The 22,428-nt window shown below is 46.6% G+C and overlaps 1 protein-coding gene across 2 annotated transcripts in view; it reads left to right on the top strand.

Moving 5' to 3' along the window:
• The window catches only part of LOC122931518 (arf-GAP with SH3 domain, ANK repeat and PH domain-containing protein 3-like), an 80,466-nt gene that overhangs the window by 12,058 nt on the left and 45,980 nt on the right, over positions 1-22,428 (top strand). For both annotated transcript variants that reach the window (XM_044285585.1, XM_044285586.1), the window contains exons 3-9: positions 3,655-3,800; positions 4,383-4,457; positions 4,536-4,585; positions 17,762-17,858; positions 17,963-18,048; positions 21,252-21,327; positions 21,441-21,527. In XM_044285585.1, the coding sequence (XP_044141520.1) occupies positions 3,655-3,800; positions 4,383-4,457; positions 4,536-4,585; positions 17,762-17,858; positions 17,963-18,048; positions 21,252-21,327; positions 21,441-21,527 (617 nt within the window). The remainder of the gene's footprint in view (positions 1-3,654; positions 3,801-4,382; positions 4,458-4,535; positions 4,586-17,761; positions 17,859-17,962; positions 18,049-21,251; positions 21,328-21,440; positions 21,528-22,428) is intronic.

Here is a 22,428-nt window from a genome sequence, read left to right as displayed (position 1 = left end):
TGAATGAGCACTAAAGCATGTGGAACTAACTATCCCATCAGAATTTAGGCAAAATACTGTTTCACTTTCACATGTTTTTTTCCTGCATAGACATTGAAACATATCAGTAGGATAAATCATCCATATGATTGGGATCCAGATTAGACATTGATTGCATATTTTAAAATGAAGAGTAATGCACACAGTAGCGTTTAAAAAGGGCCCGTCACCTCTCCTGACATGTCTGTTTCAGCAAAAACTTTCATCCTACTTGTAAAGACAAGCCTGGCGTCTATTCCTTTGATTCTGTGATGTGCTATTATGCATGAATTAGGCTAGGTCTACACGACGACATTTGTCGCGCGACAGATAGGGCGCAATAGCTGTCACGCAACATTTTGTTGCACTAATGTCGCGCGACAATTTTTATAATGGCAGTCTATGGTGTCGCACTGCAACATGCGACATGTTGCGACTGCAACGCAACAGCCGCAGAAAATCCATTTGAGATGGATTTTTCTGCGACTGTCGCGTCGCAGTCGCAACATGTCGCATGTTGCAGTGCGACACCATAGACTGCCATTCTAAAAATTGTCGCGTGACATTGGTGCAACAAAATGTCGCGCGACAAATGTCGTCGTGTAGACCTAGCCTTACTAACAGTTGTCAGACAGTGCAGGGGACCCCCCCCCCCAAACTGGTAACACCCATCTGAATCTTTATTGCAAACTGCTAGTAATTCATTCTTAACTTCTAGCAGGAATAATAAAGGAATCGCACATCACAGTCATAAGAATAGATGCTTTGGAATTGTTATCACATGGGGAATGCAAATAGCTCTTACACCAGACATGTCAGGAGAGGTGACAGGTCTTATGTAAGGGATAGGTGATAAGTATCTGATTGCAGAGTTACTGGGACCCCTATAGCTCTTACACCAGACACGTCAGGAGAGGTGACAGGTCTTATGTAAGGGATAGGTGATAAGTGTCTGATTGCAGAGTTACTGGGACCCCTATAGCTCTTACACCAGACATGTCAGGAGAGGTGACAGGTCTTATGTAAGGGATAGGTGATAAGTATCTGATTGCAGAGTTACTGGGACCCCTATAGCTCTTACACCAGACACGTCAGGAGAGGTGACAGGTCTTATGTAAGGGATAGGTGATAAGTGTCTGATTGCAGAGTTACTGGGACCCCTATAGCTCTTACACCAGACATGTCAGGAGAGGTGACAGGTCTTATGTAAGGGATAGGTGATAAGTGTCTGATTGCAGAGTTCCTGGGACCCCTATAGCTCTTACACCAGACATGTCAGGAGAGGTGACAGGTCTTATGTAAGGGATAGGTGATAAGTATCTGATTGCAGAGTTACTGGGACCCCTATAGCTCTTACACCAGACATGTCAGGAGAGGTGACAGGTCTTATGTAAGGGATAGGTGATAAGTATCTGATTGCAGAGTTACTGGGACCCCTATAGCTCTTACACCAGACATGTCAGGAGAGGTGACAGGTCTTATGTAAGGGATAGGTGATAAGTATCTGATTGCAGAGTTACTGGGACCCCTATAGCTCTTACACCAGACATGTCAGGAGAGGTGACAGGTCTTATGTAAGGGATAGGTGATAAGTGTCTGATTGCAGAGTTACTGGGACCCCTATAGCTCTTACACCAGACATGTCAGGAGAGGTGACAGGTCTTATGTAAGGGATAGGTGATAAGTATCTGATTGCAGAGTTACTGGGACCCCTATAGCTCTTACACCAGACATGTCAGGAGAGGTGACAGGTCTTATGTAAGGGATAGGTGATAAGTATCTGATTGCAGAGTTACTGGGACCCCTATAGCTCTTACACCAGACATGTCAGGAGAGGTGACAGGTCTTATGTAAGGGATAGGTGATAAGTATCTGATTGCAGAGTTACTGGGACCCCTATAGCTCTTACACCAGACATGTCAGGAGAGGTGACAGGTCTTATGTAAGGGATAGGTGATAAGTATCTGATTGCAGAGTTACTGGGACCCCTATAGCTCTTACACCAGACATGTCAGGAGAGGTGACAGGTCTTATGTAAGGGATAGGTGATAAGTATCTGATTGCAGAGTTACTGGGACCCCTATAGCTCTTACACCAGACATGTCAGGAGAGGTGACAGGTCTTATGTAAGGGATAGGTGATAAGTGTCTGATTGCAGAGTTACTGGGACCCCTATAGCTCTTACACCAGACATGTCAGGAGAGGTGACAGGTCTTATGTAAGGGATAGGTGATAAGTATCTGATTGCAGAGTTACTGGGACCCCTATAGCTCTTACACCAGACATGTCAGGAGAGGTGACAGGTCTTATGTAAGGGATAGGTGATAAGTATCTGATTGCAGAGTTACTGGGACCCCTATAGCTCTTACACCAGACATGTCAGGAGAGGTGACAGGTCTTATGTAAGGGATAGGTGATAAGTATCTGATTGCAGAGTTACTGGGACCCCTATAGCTCTTACACCAGACATGTCAGGAGAGGTGACAGGTCTTATGTAAGGGATAGGTGATAAGTATCTGATTGCAGAGTTACTGGGACCCCTATAGCTCTTACACCAGACATGTCAGGAGAGGTGACAGGTCTTATGTAAGGGATAGGTGATAAGTATCTGATTGCAGAGTTACTGGGACCCCTATAGCTCTTACACCAGACACGTCAGGAGAGGTGACAGGTCTTATGTAAGGGATAGGTGATAAGTGTCTGATTGCAGAGTTACTGGGACCCCTATAGCTCTTACACCAGACATGTCAGGAGAGGTGACAGGTCTTATGTAAGGGATAGGTGATAAGTGTCTGATTGCAGAGTTCCTGGGACCCCTATAGCTCTTACACCAGACATGTCAGGAGAGGTGACAGGTCTTATGTAAGGGATAGGTGATAAGTATCTGATTGCAGAGTTACTGGGACCCCTATAGCTCTTACACCAGACACGTCAGGAGAGGTGACAGGTCTTATGTAAGGGATAGGTGATAAGTGTCTGATTGCAGAGTTACTGGGACCCCTATAGCTCTTACACCAGACATGTCAGGAGAGGTGACAGGTCTTATGTAAGGGATAGGTGATAAGTATCTGATTGCAGAGTTACTGGGACCCCTATAGCTCTTACACCAGACATGTCAGGAGAGGTGACAGGTCTTATGTAAGGGATAGGTGATAAGTATCTGATTGCAGAGTTACTGGGACCCCTATAGCTCTTACACCAGACACGTCAGGAGAGGTGACAGGTCTTATGTAAGGGATAGGTGATAAGTGTCTGATTGCAGAGTTACTGGGACCCCTATAGCTCTTACACCAGACATGTCAGGAGAGGTGACAGGTCTTATGTAAGGGATAGGTGATAAGTGTCTGATTGCAGAGTTCCTGGGACCCCTATGCTTCATGAGAATGCTCTGCCATCTCAGTCTCATAGATTTTGAATGGAGTGGTAGTGCATGACCTGTGCTCCATTTACATGGGGGACACTGAATCCCCATTCTTTTGATTAGTGCCGGTCCCAGCATTCGAACCTCCAGCGATCAGATACTTATCGTGTTGAGGTGATAGGTGTCGATTATGGGACGTTTCCTTCAGAGGTTACATTATGGGCTCCATCTTCTGTGTCTATGACTCTCAAAGAATATTTCTCCTTAAACCCCAGCGTTTGTGGAAGCTCAGGAGAGTTTTGTGGAACCTCTGCAGGCTTTGGGTTCCAACCAGCTCTCAACCAACAACCATGAGCTAACCACCGGCTTCCTGAACTTGTCTGTCCTTTCAAGGGAGCTGGGCGCGCTCTTCAGTAACATGGTGAGTGTACTTGTTCTCACTTTATGAATCTTTAGCTCCCCACCCCTGTGTGTAACTGCTGACCTGACAGCACATTCTCCTCTTCATATGGCTCCAATTAAAGAGAAACACCCAGAGAACTTGTTGGGAGTATGCAGACTTTGGTGTGAGAGGACAAAAAAGGAAAACGCTTTGAAAACATGAAAGTAAAGCAAAGTGTAATAAACCATACAAGAAGTTAAAATGTGCGAGATGGAGCAGTTTTTATTTAGTAAAACCTTTCTGCTTTTACCTTACTTAACCAGTGCTTTACTATCGATGCTTCTGTATTATTTTCTGATTTTCTGGCTGTGATGGTTTTCTTTCGTTTCCAAGAGAAGCCACAACCACTGGCTCGATATGTCATACTTTTGCAAAGCCCCTAGGTACATTCTGTTGATCTCAGCAGATTTAAAGCTCCAGATGGGGGACAGTTTGGACAATGGTTGTCTGTTCAATGAGAAATCTTTAGCAGCAATGCAGAAGTAGTATTTTAGGAGGAAAGTAAGATGACTACAAAAAAGTACATTTACGTTCCTTTAACTCGTCAATGCATTTCTGTAGATACACAACCTGAACAGCATCCTCTCTTTTCCTGTTGACTCGTTATTACGCGGAGAGTTAAAAGATGGACGAATGGTGAGTTGGCGTCATTTGCCTTTAACCTGTCGCATGGTAGCTTGTAGCTGTCTGACATCTATCTATATGTCACTACAGGAACTGAGGAAGCAGGCAGACAAGAGCTGGAAGGAATGCGAGATAAGAATGTAAGATAACAGCTCCTTGGGGGATACTATGAGGTGGCGGTGAGCAAAGTGGTTTTGATGCTGAGAAGCGGTCAAATATGTGTGATATTCTAATACCTCTGTTTTTGAGCAGTAAAAGGTATTACTGAATCAGCACATTCCCTTGGTAGGATGCATTTGGAAGCAATCTAAGGCTACATGCACACGGCAGTGGAAGAAAGCGTCCCTTAAAAACGGATAAACTGTCCATTTTTAACAGACCTTTTTTTCACTGATGTCGGTCAGTGAAAAACAGACAATATAAAAATTTTTTTGGACGTCCGTTATTCATTGACCATCAAAAAAACTACTGTGTGAATAACCCCATAGACTACCATTGGTCTTAAACCAGACGTGTGATGGTTTTTAAAAAAACATTCACCACATGTACGTTTTTCACGGACATGTGATCACGTTTCACGGGCATGTGATGTTGAAAATATGAAAAGATAGGGAAGTTTTAGAAGTGTAAGCTCATATATTTTTTTTTTACAATGTAGTTAAAAACACTGGGTCACGTTTATAGTGTTGTACGGGTGTGGGACACGCATACAAGAACCGCACTGCTTTAACTGCAATTCGCATGTTTTTCAATTGCTGGTTGTATTGGTAAAATTGTGATTTTATTGAAGAATGTTCAGATATAAACAAAGTTTATAAAACGGCAGTGTTTGCTTGTAGATTTTAGCTGACGTTCCTGTTGATTTCTAGAGGTGATGATGTCATCAGTTAGGGTCCATTCACACGTCCATAGTTTATTGCTGATCCGCAACACACCCGGCCGGCACCCCTATAGAAATGCCTATTCTTGTCTGCAATTGCGGACAAGAATAGGACATGTTCTATTTTTTTCCAGAGCCGCGGACCGGAAGATTGGGGGTGCGCTCTGGAAATGCGGATGCGGACAACACACTGTGTGCTGTCCGCATCAATTCCTGCCCCATAGAGAATGAATGGGTCCGCACCCGTTCCACAATTTGCGGAACGGATGCGGACCCATTATTACGGACGTGTGAATGGAGCCTTAGACTGTAGGTCATATCCAAGCTGAAATTGGTGCAGAGGATCTGAAGAAAGTCTGTAACGGGATAATAACTATTAGAAATATTCCTCAGAGATAAGATATTTTGTATGATATCCTTAGTTATTTAGGATGCAATGTAGATTAAAGGGGTTATCCCATGATTAATGTAAAAAATTAAAATCAGACATCATATAATACATGACAATCTCTTTCTAACAAAGCTAGAACCAGCCCTGTACCTCACATGGATCCAGAGATCTCCCTATTCATTGCTCCAATTGCTCAGCTAGGTTTGTTTCAAGCTGGCAGCTCAGGGGGCGTGTCCTTTCTCACAGGGCATGTCCTTTCTCAGAGGCCACGTCTTTTCTGCGGCAGCTCTCTTCCTATTACAGCTCATGTTCTTACTCAGGGGGCATGTCTTTGCTGTGGCAACTCTCTTCTTATTACAGCGCATGTTCTTACTCAGGGGCCATGTCTTTTCTGCAGCAGATCTCTTCCTATTACAGCTCATGTTCTTACTCAGGGGGCATGTCTTTGCTGTGGCAACTCTCTTCTTATTACAGCGCATGTTCTTACTCAGGGGCCATGTCTTTTCTGCGGCAACTCTCTTCCTGTTACATCTCATGTTCTTTCTCATGGGCCATATCTTTTCCGCGGCAGCTCTCTTCCTATTACAGCTCATGTTCTTACTCAGGGGGCATGTCTTTTCTGCAGCAGATCTCTTCCTATTACAGCTCATGTTCTTACTCAGGGGCCATGTCTTTTCTGCAGCAGATCTCTTCCTATTACAGCTCATGTTCTTACTCAGGGGGCATGTCTTTTCCGCGGCAGCTCTCTTCCTATTACAGCTCATGTTCTTTCTCAGGGGGCATGTCTTTTCCGCGGCAGCTCTCTTCCTATTACAGCTCATGTTCTTTCTCAGGGGGCATGTCTTTTCTGTGGCAACTCTCTTCCTATTACAGCTCATGTTCTTTCTCAGGGGCCATGTCTTTTCTGCAGCAGATCTCTTCCTATTACAGCTCATGTTCTTTCTCAGGGGGCATGTCTTTTCTGTGGCAACTCTCTTCCTATTACAGCTCATGTTCTTACTCAGGGGGCATGTCTTTTCTGCAGCAGATCTCTTCCTGTTACAGCTCATGTTCTTACTCAGGGGCATGTCTTTTCTGCAGCAGATCTCTTCCTATTACAGCTCATGTTCTTACTCAGGGGGCATGTCTTTTCTGCGGCAACTCTCTTCCTATTACAGCGCATGTTCTTACTCAGGGGGCATGTCTTTTCTGCAGCAGATCTCTTCCTGTTACAGCTCATGTTCTTACTCAGGGGCCATGTCTTTTCTGCAGCAGATCTCTTCCTATTACAGCTCATGTTCTTACTCAGGGGGCATGTCTTTTCTGCAGCAGATCTCTTCCTATTACAGCTCATGTTCTTACTCAGGGGGCATGTCTTTTCTGCGGCAACTCTCTTCCTATTACAGCACATGTTCTTACTCAGGGGCCATGTCTTTTCTGCGGCAACTCTCTTCCTGTTACATCTCATGTTCTTTCTCATGGGCCGTGTCTTTTCTGCGGCAACTCTCTTCCTATTTTAGCGCATGGTCTTTCTCATGGGCCATATCTTTTCCGCGGCAGCTCTCTTCCTATTACAGCTCATGTTCTTTCTCAGGGGGCATGTCTTTGCTGTGGCAACTCTCTTCTTATTACAGCGCATGTTCTTACTCAGGGGCCATGTCTTTTCTGCGGCAACTCTCTTCCTGTTACATCTCATGTTCTTTCTCATGGGCCCTGTCTTTTCTGAGGCAACTCTCTTCCTATTACAGCGCATGTTCTTTCTCATGGGCCATATCTTTTCCGCGGCAGCTCTCTTCCTATTACAGCTCATGTTCTTTCTCAGGGGCCATGTCTTTTCTGCGGCAACTCTCTTCCTATTACAGCTCATGTTCTTACTCAGGGGGCATGTCTTTTCTGCAGCAGATCTCTTCCTATTACAGCTCATGTTCTTACTCAGGGGGCATGTCTTTTCCGCGGCAGCTCTCTTCCTATTACAGCTCATGTTCTTTCTCAGGGGGCATGTCTTTTCTGTGGCAACTCTCTTCCTATTACAGCTCATGTTCTTACTCAGGGGGCATGTCTTTTCTGCAGCAGATCTCTTCCTATTACAGCTCATGTTCTTACTCAGGGGGCATGTCTTTTCTGCAGCAGATCTCTTCCTATTACAGCTCATGTTCTTACTCAGGGGGCATGTCTTTTCTGCAGCAGATCTCTTCCTATTACAGCTCATGTTCTTACTCAGGGGGCATGTCTTTTCTGCGGCAACTCTCTTCCTATTACAGCGCATGTTCTTACTCAGGGGCCATGTCTTTTCTGCGGCAACTCTCTTCCTGTTACATCTCATGTTCTTTCTTATGGGCTATGTCTTTTCTGCGGCAACTCTCTTCCTATTTTAGCGCATGGTCTTTCTCATGGGCCATATCTTTTCCGCGGCAGCTCTCTTCCTATTACAGCTCATGTTCTTTCTCAGGGGCCATGTCTTTGCTGTGGCAACTCTCTTCCTATTACAGCGCATGTTCTTACTCAGGGGCCATGTCTTTTCTGCAGCAACTCTCTTCCTGTTACATCTCATGTTCTTTCTCATGGGCCCTGTCTTTTCTGCGGCAAATCTCTTCCTATTACAGCGCATGTTCTTTCTCATGGGCCATATCTTTTCCGCGGCAGCTCTCTTCCTATTACAGCTCATGTTCTTTCTCAGGGGCCATGTCTTTGCTGTGGCAACTCTCTTCCTATTACAGCGCATGTTCTTACTCAGGGGCCATGTCTTTTCTGCGGCAACTCTCTTCCTGTTACATCTCATGTTCTTTCTCATGGGCCCTGTCTTTTCTGCGGCAAATCTCTTCCTATTACAGCGCATGTTCTTTCTCATGGGCCATATCTTTTCCGCGGCAGCTCTCTTCCTATTACAGCTCATGTTCTTTCTCAGGGGCCATGTCTTTTCTGCGGCAACTCTCTTCCTATTACAGCTCATGTTCTTACTCAGGGGGCATGTCTTTTCTGCAGCAGATCTCTTCCTATTACAGCTCATGTTCTTACTCAGGGGCCATGTCTTTTCTGCAGCAGATCTCTTCCTATTACAGCTCATGTTCTTACTCAGGGGGCATGTCTTTTCCGCGGCAGCTCTCTTCCTATTACAGCTCATGTTCTTTCTCAGGGGGCATGTCTTTTCTGTGGCAACTCTCTTCCTATTACAGCTCATGTTCTTACTCAGGGGGCATGTCTTTTCTGCAGCAGATCTCTTCCTGTTACAGCTCATGTTCTTACTCAGGGGCATGTCTTTTCTGCAGCAGATCTCTTCCTATTACAGCTCATGTTCTTACTCAGGGGGCATGTCTTTTCTGCGGCAACTCTCTTCCTATTACAGCGCATGTTCTTACTCAGGGGGCATGTCTTTTCTGCAGCAGATCTCTTCCTGTTACAGCTCATGTTCTTACTCAGGGGCCATGTCTTTTCTGCAGCAGATCTCTTCCTATTACAGCTCATGTTCTTACTCAGGGGGCATGTCTTTTCTGCAGCAGATCTCTTCCTATTACAGCTCATGTTCTTACTCAGGGGGCATGTCTTTTCTGCGGCAACTCTCTTCCTATTACAGCACATGTTCTTACTCAGGGGCCATGTCTTTTCTGCGGCAACTCTCTTCCTGTTACATCTCATGTTCTTTCTCATGGGCCGTGTCTTTTCTGCGGCAACTCTCTTCCTATTTTAGCGCATGGTCTTTCTCATGGGCCATATCTTTTCCGCGGCAGCTCTCTTCCTATTACAGCTCATGTTCTTTCTCAGGGGGCATGTCTTTGCTGTGGCAACTCTCTTCTTATTACAGCGCATGTTCTTACTCAGGGGCCATGTCTTTTCTGCGGCAACTCTCTTCCTGTTACATCTCATGTTCTTTCTCATGGGCCCTGTCTTTTCTGAGGCAACTCTCTTCCTATTACAGCGCATGTTCTTTCTCATGGGCCATATCTTTTCCGCGGCAGCTCTCTTCCTATTACAGCTCATGTTCTTTCTCAGGGGCCATGTCTTTTCTGCGGCAACTCTCTTCCTATTACAGCTCATGTTCTTACTCAGGGGGCATGTCTTTTCTGCAGCAGATCTCTTCCTATTACAGCTCATGTTCTTACTCAGGGGGCATGTCTTTTCCGCGGCAGCTCTCTTCCTATTACAGCTCATGTTCTTTCTCAGGGGGCATGTCTTTTCTGTGGCAACTCTCTTCCTATTACAGCTCATGTTCTTACTCAGGGGGCATGTCTTTTCTGCAGCAGATCTCTTCCTATTACAGCTCATGTTCTTACTCAGGGGGCATGTCTTTTCTGCAGCAGATCTCTTCCTATTACAGCTCATGTTCTTACTCAGGGGGCATGTCTTTTCTGCAGCAGATCTCTTCCTATTACAGCTCATGTTCTTACTCAGGGGGCATGTCTTTTCTGCGGCAACTCTCTTCCTATTACAGCGCATGTTCTTACTCAGGGGCCATGTCTTTTCTGCGGCAACTCTCTTCCTGTTACATCTCATGTTCTTTCTCATGGGCTATGTCTTTTCTGCGGCAACTCTCTTCCTATTTTAGCGCATGGTCTTTCTCATGGGCCATATCTTTTCCGCGGCAGCTCTCTTCCTATTACAGCTCATGTTCTTTCTCAGGGGCCATGTCTTTGCTGTGGCAACTCTCTTCCTATTACAGCGCATGTTCTTACTCAGGGGCCATGTCTTTTCTGCAGCAACTCTCTTCCTGTTACATCTCATGTTCTTTCTCATGGGCCCTGTCTTTTCTGCGGCAAATCTCTTCCTATTACAGCGCATGTTCTTTCTCATGGGCCATATCTTTTCCGCGGCAGCTCTCTTCCTATTACAGCTCATGTTCTTTCTCAGGGGCCATGTCTTTTCTGCGGCAACTCTTTTCCTATTACAGCTCATGTTCTTACTCAGGGGGCATGTCTTTTCTGCAGCAGATCTCTTCCTATTACAGCTCATGTTCTTACTCAGGGGCCATGTCTTTTCTGCAGCAGATCTCTTGCTATTACAGCTCATGTTCTTACTCAGGGGGCATGTCTTTTCTGCGGCAACTCTCTTCCTATTACAGCTCATGTTCTTACTCAGGGGGCATGTCTTTTCTGCAGCAGATCTCTTCCTATTACAGCTCATGTTCTTACTCAGGGGGCATGTCTTTTCTGCAGCAGATCTCTTCCTATTACAGCTCATGTTCTTACTCAGGGGGCATGTCTTTTCTGCGGCAACTCTCTTCCTATTACAGCGCATGTTCTTACTCAGGGGGCATGTCTTTTCTGCTGCAGCTTTGTGCTCATCACAGTTTGGGGGGGAGGGGTTGTCCTTTCTCAGAGGCCATGTCTTTTCTGCGGCAGCTCTCTTCCTATTACAGCTCATGTTCTTACTCAGGGGGTATGTCTTTTCTGAGGCAGCTCTCTCCCAGTAATTGTCAAATTTTCTAACAAGATATGGCTGGTGGCAGTTGAAGGATGGAACTGAGCACATGTGTCCAAGTCAGTAAGGTGGACAAAGGGATGAGGAAACAGCAGGTGGCACTATACAGATAGATTTTATTGAATAACTCAGTGGCTATACTAAATTTCTCATTATGTGCATTTGCAAAAGTATTCAGAACCAGGTGCTGGTTTGAAAAGGGAAAAATATTTTTCATCGGACAATCTGTTTAAGTGCTCTTGTTGCTTTCTGTGGATCTCTATGAATTTGATATGTTTTGTGAAATGTTGCTGGTTTGGCTACCTTCCTTATTAAAGGTTCCTGGCCAGTTGGTGAGTTTAGAGGGTAAGGACCCGGAGAGGCTAGAAGTTCTAGTCTTGCACTACCAAGAAAGTTGACCAAACTTACGGTTGTTCGGTTTTGAGAAAAGACAATTTGTGGGTGATTATGAATAAATATATACAGTTTATTCCTGTAAAGATGACAAGTGGAGAATGCAGTATGTCTGCAGCAAAGAGCATTTCATCACAGCAAGAATTTTTACAGGGTAATGAGACTATGGAAAGGACTGGATTCCTTTTGCAGAAGACATAATATTCCAATTTATCTGTCGCAGACTGCTTAGATTAATCTATTTGTAGTGATATTTATTCTTCCATGTTGGAGCAAATAAGGAATTTTCTTTGCAGACTATGAGGCCATTAACAGCTAGCTCATAGATCAATGCTGTAATTGGCGAAACTTTTTCAATTCAGTATTTTTTTTAAAGGAAAAAGAAAAAAAGGAAAATATAGTTTCTTTAGTATAAAATTTTTATGACCGTGTTAAGCCTCCTGTACGCGACCAGTAGGTGGCCCGTGCTCGTGCTGCGGACCACATATGCGGATCCGCAATACACGGGCACCGTTCCGTGGGCATTCTGCAAATCCGGAGATGCGGAACGAAAGCACAGAACGAAACCCTGCGGAAGCACTATGGAGGGCTTCCGTGGGGTTTTCGTCCCGTACCGTGGGTATAGCTATGTCCTCTAGGAGGCGTTGACACTAGATAAAGCTGTTAGCTCCTCCCCTGGCAGCTATACCCCCTCCAGCCTGGAGAGAGAGCTTCAGTTTTTTCTAGTGTCAATAGGAGGCAAGACCTCCCTGCTCTGCAGGGATCTCCTGAAGATTTTTTATTTAAGTTTATTTTTTTCCTTTTTTTCAGATGGGAAAACAGTGGACGCCTCGCCTCCCTGTTCTCCCGGGGTCGAGTTGCGCCAGTGTCGGTCACCCGCACTGCTGCCCCCCCTACAGAAGACAAGGTGGACCAGGGCAGCCTCGCTCCCCTGCATCCCGCCAGCCAAGGGGTCACCCATCCAAGCTCCCCTTTCCAAGCGTCCTGCCACTACGGTGCCAGTAGCTGAGGGGGTGACCCTGCTGGACCAGAGGAGGGGTGAAGATGGCAGCAGGAAAGAAGAGAGGTGAGTACACGGTACTAGGTGAGTATGTTAACCCTCCTGGCCCTCCCTCACTCTTGGTAATTGTCTTCATGCCCTGAGGCCATTTCCAGCTCCCCTGAGGCCATTCCAGCTCCCCTATTGACATTTTCAGCTCCCCTTAGGCCAATTCCAGCTCCCCTGAGGCCATTCCCAGCTTCCCTCAAGCCATCAGCACCCTCTTGTCATTCCCTTCACTCCCCCTCTTGTTGTCTCCAAGCAGGGACATCGGCACATGGGGGTTAATGCCTCCGTCCAGAGTGCACATGCAGAGAGGGGAGCGCAGGAGGCTCCTGCTCCCCGACAGTAATCCTAAGGTGGAGGAAGTCATACTGAATGGGCCGGCGCTTCACTATTGCGGCACCTACCTCATTACCACCCCCTTCGGGAGCGGACGCCGTCCTCGCCGCTCCGGAGGGGGTTAATTGCATACTTTCGGCTGGCACCGCATCGGTGCTCCGGCCGTGATATTCTTAGCCCGGCCCGCACTGGCATCCGCCCGGCCCGCGGGGTGGCGCATTCGCCGCTGCTCTGTTCATGTGGCTGGCCGATGCAGGGCTACCATGCCCTAATCAGCTGTGCGCAGGGGCTTGGTGAGCCATCTTGCGGCCTGCTAGACCGCAAATTTCGTCCCATGGAAAGGGGGGGGGGGGGGCGCGGGGAGTATTGGGCCTCTCTGGCGCGAATTATTCCCGCCACACTCCCCCTCCCCAGAAACATGCTGAGCTCCGCCCCGGTCCTCAACTGGACTTAACCCTTTCTGCGGCCACCTCTAGGCGGGCATATCTGGGGATCTGCAGGTTTTGTACTGGGGAAAAACTTAACCCCTTCCTGCCTCTGGTGTACTTGAAGCCGGCACCTTGGTTTAAAAATATAAATAAATAAATAAAACAGATGTGCGCCATACGGGTCCCCTTCTCTGCCCTCTCTACTGCAGGACCACCCTGTCTGGTGGTATCACGCTGGGTCCGTGTCATATCGGACAAGGAGGACCTCTCATAGTTCCCAATCCACCCTCCGGGGCCGTTTGGTTGATAATTCTCCACCTTTGCAGATCCGTGGAGGACAGCTGAAGTTTTCCCAATCCGCCCTCCCAGATCGTTTGGTTGATAATTTCCACCTGCGCAATTCAGTGAAGGACCTCTGCAGGATTTCCAATCCGTCCTCTGGGGCCGTTTGATAATTCTCCACCTCCACAATATAGTGGAGAGCTCCTGGAATTTCCAATCCACCCTCCGGGGTCGTTTGGTTGATAATTCTCCCCCAGCGCATTCAATACAGGACCTCTGACATCCCCAATCCACCCTCCTGGGTCGTTTTGGTTGATAATTCCCCACCTACGCAATCCAGTGGGGGCCCGCTGGAACTCCCAGTCCACCGTCTGTGGTTGTTTGGTTGATATTCTCCGCCGGCGCCGTTCAATTAGGGACCTCTGTCCTCCCAATCCACCCTTCCGCCTGCGCGATACGGTCGACAGACCTCTAGAATTCCCATTACACTCCCTGGTTTGTTTGGTTGATAAGTCCCCACCTGCGCAGTCTGCAACTGCCAGGGACGATATTCTGAAGGGTAGACCTGCGCGCTAGCGGACCACAGCAGGTCATCTTCTCCTCAGATATCTCCCTTCCTCCCGGGTCACACTCAGGCGCACCCTCTCTCACAGGAGCGGGTCCGTCCGAGGGAGGGGGTGGGGGGGGGGAGAATCACTTATTCAGACCCTGACATGAGTCCGAAGCAATCTCCTAAGATTGTGTCTACGGTGGCCAGCAGCACTTGTCGTAGGCATTACCCCCTTCCTTGGCGGAGTAATTGCACTACTTGGAATACAGTACTGACCTTATACATTGTCCCCTGCCATAGGTGGACTAAGTACAAGAACACGGATTTCAGTGCTGGACGTATGCATTCCCCCTTCTGTAGGTGGCGGAATTGCATCTCCACTGGGTTCAGTACCTGCCGTATTCATTAGCTCCTTCCATAGGTGGCGGGATGACATTATCACTGGTTACAAGGTGTGCTGTATGCATTGCCCCCTTACTTAGGTGCTAATTGCACTCCCACTGGGTACAGAACTCGCCATATGCACTAGTTCTCGCTGTGGGCATTAACCCCCCTTCTTAGGTGGGGTATTTTGCCTACCACTGGCTTCAGTACTCCGTACGCATTCCACCTTCCATAGGTGGGGTAATTGCACCACCATTGGATACGGTCCGACTGTCACGCTATCCTTCTATAGGCGGAGTGTTGCACATCACTGTGCTTCCTGCCTGCCTTACCCCCTTTCGCAAGTGATCCACTAGCGGGGGAATATCTGAACATCTTCAAATACGGCAATTCAACAGTCGGTACTCGACGGTACCCGGTACTCTTACTCTAGTACTATGAGTGCGGCCAGTGGATACGGTGGCTATTCCTCATTGTGTTCTTTTGTTGCTGGTTTTGGCCATGATTATAACTCCTCTGTCTTCTCAAGGGATTTACTAGCATCACTTGTGTCCTAGTGACTCCCATCTCCATGGGCCTCCATTGTTCCAGTCGTTCATGATATTGTTCGCATCAGTAGTAGTGCGTACTCCATTGCACATATATGGTCAGTACTTAACAGGGAGTCAAGTGCTTCACTGACTGTATTCTCTATCCACCACTTCTCCTCCTCTGGGAAAGTGGTTATGCTGGCACTCTGGTAGCAGCTACAGCATGTTCTTTTCCACAGGTGCAGCCTTTCGCTAATGCTCGAGTTGGTGGTCGCTGCAGTGGGACATCCCCTCAGGTGGGGGCCCTACCCTGGCGCCAGCGTGGCAGTTGCTCCTGTTCAGCACCGTTCCAGGTAGAGTTTTTAAGGTTGCTCTACTTAAACTGGGGCAGTATGGTACGTGGCTTCTACGGATAGTCTCGGGCCTCCCTCTCAGTTTTTGTGCTGACAGGGCAAGCGCTGGCTACTACTGTGAGAGCGGTATTGCGTTACCACTACATACTTGGGTTCTGTCTGTTCAGCTCTTTCGTCAGGTGATGGACTCTTTTAGCACTAGATTCGGTGGCCTTTGCGGGTGGCCTCCTCTTCTGCTGGGGTATGGGGCTAGCAATACAGTGTGACCCCCCCTTGCCCGGCTTCCTCCTCAGGCAGTTTTTTGCGCAGCCACTTAATCCTTGGCTACTTCTGTATAGCGCCAGTCTCAGACGGGAAATGGGCTTGGACTAGCCTATTCTTCCCCTGTCCTTTTCCTCCTCTGGATCATAGTTCTGACACCCCGCATGCCTTCCCTCATCTGCATTGCACGGGGTATTCTTTTGGTGGCCTTCCATTCCAGACACGCTCCGTTCCCGACTGGTGGGCTGTGGCGCCCTACACATCCCTTCTTCTATGGGGACTCCTTCCATGGGTGTGGGTGTGCTAATGGCATCTACACGAAAGCTCCCCACCTTCTCTCCCGAGCAGGAGCTCCGTAAGCATACGACATGGATGCCCTCACATCTCTTTGGTGGGAGTTCTCCCTCCCTACGTGTTTCTTCTCTCCTACCGAAGGTTCTACGGAGGATCAGATGGAGGGTATTCCGACAAATCCTAGTTGCTCCGGATTGGCCCCGTCGCGCGTGGTACGCCGACCTCGTTCTCCTTCCAGGAGATGTCCCTTGTTACTGCCACTCAGAGACGACCTTCTTTCAGGGTCTGGTCTTGCATCGGCATTTAGGGTCTTGGTTGACGGCATGGCTACTAAAACTGCCATCCTGAGGTGGAGGAAGTTTTTTCGGCGGACGTCATCCGCACTATGATTCAGGCCTGTACCGCCCAGGATCTATTATAGGACCTGGCGGTCCTCCTGGGCTTCTATGAGAGCCGGGACTTCCCCTCACTCAGTTTTTTCTCTCTCCACAGTCCTATCCTTTCTACAATCAGGGTTGGACCACGTAAAGGATTGGCGGCCTCTGAGGTGGCAATTGCACGATGGATTCGGTAAGCAAATGCTGTACCTTCCGCACCGGTGCGGGGTTCCGCCCTTAGGTGTCACGGCTTGCTCCATTCAGCGGTGGACGCTTCTTGGGCTCTGAGGCATCGCGCCTCAGCTGCGCAGTTGTGTTTACTCGGCTACCGGTCCTCCTTACACACATTCACAAAGTTTTTCCAGGTGCATTCTTATGCATCGGCGGCCGCTGCTTAGCCCGCAAGGTCTTGCAAGCGGCAGATTCTTAGCTACCAGCAGGGATGCTTGCTTCCATGGGTCTGTGGTTTTTTCCCTCCCCGTGGACTGCTCTTGAACGTCCCACGGTTTCTCTTTCCCCCAATGAATATGGGCGAGAAAAGGAGATTTTTGTATAACTTATCAGTAAAATCTCTTTCTCGCTCTTCATTGAGGGACACAGCACCCACCCAGTATTATCGTTCGGCCACAGTGTGGCAGTTGCTGGTTAAAACCTTGTTGGATCTTTTGACATGGTTGGTGTTCCATGTTTTTTCGTTGGTTTACTTGCTTCTCCTACTGCTTCTCACAAACTGAAGCTCTCTCTCCAGGCTGGAGGGGGTAAAGATGCCAGGGGAGGAGCTAACAGCTTTATCTAGTGTCAACGCTTCCTAGAGGACATAGCTTTACCCACGGTTCCTGTGTCCCCCAATGAAGAGCGAGAAAGAGATTTTACTGGTAAGTTATACAAAAATCTCCTTTTGCAGAACGGGCAGATCGCGGACCCAATAAAGTGAATGGGTCCGCGATCCACTGCGGCTGCCCCACGGTCAGTGTTTGTGCATTGCGGCCCGCAATTTCCGGGCCGCAGCACGGCCACGGAGTGCGCAGGTTAGTGTGCAGGAGGCCTTATGCTGGGATCCCCTCAATGTATATGCCAATAAAGCAGAAGTAAGGAAATAATCCCCCTGTTTTATACATTGCTTTTGTTAAATTACGGCACCCTATGTGTTGTCATTTTTTATGGCCAGACTACCTCATGCTGTACTAAAGAGGGATCTTCCACTAGGAGCATTGTTTCCCAAGTGAATACACTATGGAACCATACATACATCATCTACCTTACAATGGCACATGCAGTGTCTATGCAGAGACTCTTTGTTGTACGGGGCACATGCCGTACTAAATTGCAACTGTTGGATCATATAAAAGTATTACTTTCACTGCTATCTTATGTGAAGTAAGTGATGAGGTTTAAATGTATGCTGTGTTCCCTCCCTGTAGGACAAAGAAAGCTCGCTCAGGAGGGTCCCGAGCAGAATCTGACAGTGCAGAGGATGCTGACAAAGAGAAAAAACTCTTTCAACTTCACTTATGTGAGGTACAAAAGAAGATAATCAGAAGACAAATAGTTGTGGATAAGAAATCTGCATAAACAGGTTTATAACTTTGCTAAGTAGTCTTCTTTTATGATTTCTTCACTAGTACCTGCTCAGATTAGGAGAGCTGCAAGTTAAACAGGGTCCTGACTTCCTTGAATGTCTCATCAAAGCCTTTCATGCACAACGCAAGTAAGTATTTATGCTGTTCTGTTTGATGGTAGTTTCTTACATAGAAGTTCACCACCCGGTGTGTAAATCATATAGCAGTGTGCAGATCCAACCCCTGAGCTGGGAGTGCTGGTGGACAGGCATACTTAAGGTCTGTTTACATGGGATAATTTAGCAGGCCATTATCAGAAAGGAAGCGTTTCTTCTTGAGAATCGCCTGTCCGTCAGTGTAGGAGACTGCTACATTTACATGCAGTAATCTCCTCTACAGTATGGGAAGAAGCGATTGCTAAAGGCTACTTCCACACTGGCATTTTGGCTTTCCGTTTGTGAGATCCGTTCAGGGCTCTCACAAGCGGCCCAAAACGGATCAGTTTTGCCCTAATGCATTCTGAATGGAAAAGGATCCGCTCAGAATGCATCAGATTGCCTCCGATCAGTCTCCATTCCGCTTTGGAGGTGGACACGCAGCGTTTTGGTGTCCGTCTGATGAAACTGAACCAAATGGATCTGTTCTGACACACAATGTAGGTCAATGGGGACAGATCCGTTTTCACTGACACAATCTGGCACAATAGAAAACGGTTCTGTCCTCTTTTGACTTTCAGTGGTGTTCAAGACGTCTTGGCTATGTTAAAGATAATACAAATGGATACGTTCTGAACGGATGCATGCGGTTGTATTATCTGAATGGATCCGTCTGTGCAGATCCATGACAGATCCGCACCAAACACGAGTGTGAAAGTATTGAAAATAGGTAAATGAACTGGACTGGCACTCTGTATGTGTGAAATAATATGGGTAAAAATGAGCAATAAAATGCTATAAAATACAGTGTAGAGTGATCACACAATTTAATTCAAATAACAATAAAATCAAATAATGTAACTAAAAAAGATAAGATAGACGCTGCGCAGCAAAATAAGATTGCAATGACAATCGTAAAAAATGGTCATAGATCTGATAAATCTTTAGAACCAATATAAAATTTCTGCATATATAAATCTTGTAATGGATGTTAGATCTTTCCTTTCAAATGAAGAAATGTCGCATTGAATGTGCAGTAGTGAGTAATGTCTGTACTCAGAAGGGACTTTAAAAGGAGCAGGTTCCCGAAATAACTTTTCCGTTGGTTATAAATAAAGTGCTGTATGCAGATTGTTATTTGAATTAAATTGTGTGATCACTCTACACTGTATTTTATAGCATTTTATTGCTCATTTTTACCCATATTATTTCACACATACAGAGTGCCAGTCCAGTTCATTTACCTATTTTCAATATTTTCTCCTGTACGGGTGAAACAGTTTTCTGGCCTAGAGCACCTGGTCCTAATTGCTTAGGAGTGAGCTATTCCTGTTATTAATTTCAGCGAGTGTGAAAGTAGCCTAATACCATTGCTCGTCCCCGTACAGAATCCTTGTTTGCAAGTAGGGCGTGTTAAGATAGCAGAATCTGCTCCCAGCAAACAATGATTTAGATGACCGCACAAACGATCATATTACCTTATGAACAAGGCAGAAAATTGCTAATAAGTGCTCCTTTGAACGCTTGTTAGTGATTACCTATCCGATTCTCGGCCTGTGTTAAGCAGCCTTTAGTCACTGCTCCACAGACAGGTCCCTGTATAGTGTTCCTTTGTTCATTGCAGAGCATTCACTAGAAATAGCCTTCTGACCTGCTTTTCAGGGAAGGAGCAGATCCTCTGCTATAGCATGGCAGTAGACTCCTTCTGGAGGTGAAGTAAGAAAGGACTATATTTTCAGCTGCAAGAGGGGAAGGAGACTGATTCTGTCCAGAGCCCATCCACTAGGGAAATTCTAAATAATTAGAGGAATAGATGTATCAGCCACAGCAGAGAGTCTTCAAACAACCTGCATCCCTATGGAGGACGCACACATTTATACATTATATGGGCAGGCCATTGATTTTGACTGGAACGGAGTAATGCTCCTATAGTGGTGTGGCATAGAAGTTGAACACTTCTTGTCAAGTTCCCCCATATAACACAGTTAATTACTGGTGGCTCCCAGTAGTAGGATCAGTTGTGACCAGATGGTCCGTAGACTCTTCTAAAAAATGGGCTAGTCAAAAGTGGAAAACCCCTACAAGGAAGAGGCTGTGCCCATGAAATGCTCGTGGAAAGATACCAGGGGCATCTCACAGACATTCCTTAGTCTTGATCCCCTGGTTGTGCTCTTCTCATATCTCTGATCTGGGTTACTATATTTCCGTATAAGATGTGAAGTTTCAGGATTTCAGGTTTGGATGGAAGGGGGTGGAGTTTTGGAAGGCTCTGTTTGTCATTGCTGTGCCTTGATGTCACAAGCACTTAGGTTACTTTCACACTTGTGGCAGGACGGATCCGACAGGCTGTTCACCATGTCGGGTCCGTCCTGCGGCTATTTCGCCGTGCCCGCGGACCGCTGCTCCGTCCCCATTGACTATAATGGGGACGGGGCAGAGCTCTGGCGCAGCACGGCGGTGCACGGAGAAAGCCACCGGACTAAAAAGCCTGACATGCAGTAATTTTAGTCCGGCGGCCCCGTCCCCATTATAGTCAACGGGGACGGAGCGGCGATCTGGCGGCACGGTGAAATAGCCGCAGGATGGATCCGACATGGTGAACAGCCTGTCGGATCCGTCCTGCAGCAAGTGTGAAAGTACCCTTAATGTTGCAAGTTATTATTTGAGAAGAACCCTCCCTGTGGTCTGTTTGTAACCATTGTTCTTTGTTCTCTTATTCTTTATTTCCGCTGCATGGGGTAAACAGTGGCAATCTTTGAAGGCAGTTATCGGGAATTAACCGTTCATTCCTGATAACTTCCTGCTTGTCACAGGTGAAAGCTGCATTTAGATGCAGCAGTCGTCTCTTTATGGGGACCAGCAATCGTTCATCCCCAGACAGATTCCTTGTTTCTGGGCAGGATCTGCTGCCCAGAAGCAAAGATTTTGGTCTCTGCATCAAGAATAGGACATGTTCTATCTTTTGTGGAACGGACATATGATTGCGGAAAGCACATGGATGACCTGAAGGCAATGAGTCACCTGTATGCTGCGGATTTGCAGTCGTGTGAATGCCCACTAGCTCGTTTTGCTCTTACCGATTATGCATTTGATCCTGATGTAGGTTCACTTCTGTAAAGCTTTGTCTATCTTATAAGACTTGCTTTTCACTAATACTAAAGGTTGTTTGAGGGAAATTGCTAATAGTTGTGGCTTAGTTTTTTTCAGGATGGATTAAATGCTACGCAAAGTCTCCTTCCTTTCATAGAGAAGTTGTCGTCGTCCCTGCATACTGTGAGCACCATTTCCTATATTCCGCATATCACCATAATCATGACAGTAATAGCAGTTTGTTCACTTCCTTCATTTATAATGCTCTGAAATAATGTCTTTCATGTGCTTTTTAGATTCATCAGACTCAGGATGACGACCTCAAACAACTTTCAGATGTTCGGGATGATCTGCAAAAACAGTTACTTATAGAAAATAAGGAGGTGAGAAGATCTTGGCAACATTTCTTTGTTAAAGATAAAAATAAAAAATAAAAAAAGAAAGGTGGGTCATGGACACGCAAGAGGTCCCTCAAGTTACAGTGGCCTTAGGTTGCAATGTTTCCAGCTTACAATAGTCTTTCCTAAAACATTGTAACTTGAAACCACATCCAGCATACATTGTCACAGATGGTCTGGATCTGAGACGTGTGGTTGGCTGCAGGAGCCAGCCAGTCTGCATGGGCATTTTACTGCTAAATCGCCTGTATTACTGAAGTGCATGCACTGACTGGCTGTCTACTAGTGCCTCTCTACGGTGCCGTGTGGTACTGCATACCCTGTACTGCCTTTTCCTTTACCAGCATGAACAGCTCCTTTGGGCACCAGGTAAGGACAGTTCCATCCAACAGCTCTTTCTCACTGATATATGTAAGAATTAGCTTTATTTTTTTACTTTAAAAAAATAATAATTATATCCTCATTTTTTCCTTATTTTGGTTTGACATTTTGGGGCTTTGGAACCAATTACTAATTTTCCATACAGTTTTGGTTTCAAATTGAAATATGTTCAACTTACAATAGTCAACCCAGAACCAATTAATATTGTATTCTTTTTCCCCACAATGACCGTTCTTGGTTAAGAGTCTGTCAGCCTCTGAAGATATATGACTGTTGGCGGATTCATTCGAACTTGGCAGGATGTGCAAACAAAAATCTTCTGTTTCACGAGCTTTAACAAAGGATCAGGCATGTTGACATCCAACATCGTTGGATCGTTGCCCAGACACCCTCTTCCCTGGACGGTTGAGAGGCCCTCATACTCATTACATTGTCAGTTAATTCCATCAGTATTAATGTAAGCTGACTATACATTTGAGATAGCTGTCAGCCAGACACTCATTTG

This window comes from Bufo gargarizans, chromosome 3, assembly GCF_014858855.1.
Source record: "Bufo gargarizans isolate SCDJY-AF-19 chromosome 3, ASM1485885v1, whole genome shotgun sequence".
In the NCBI taxonomy this organism is placed as follows: domain Eukaryota; kingdom Metazoa; phylum Chordata; class Amphibia; order Anura; family Bufonidae; genus Bufo; species Bufo gargarizans.
This window is presented reverse-complemented; position numbering and strand designations above follow the sequence as displayed.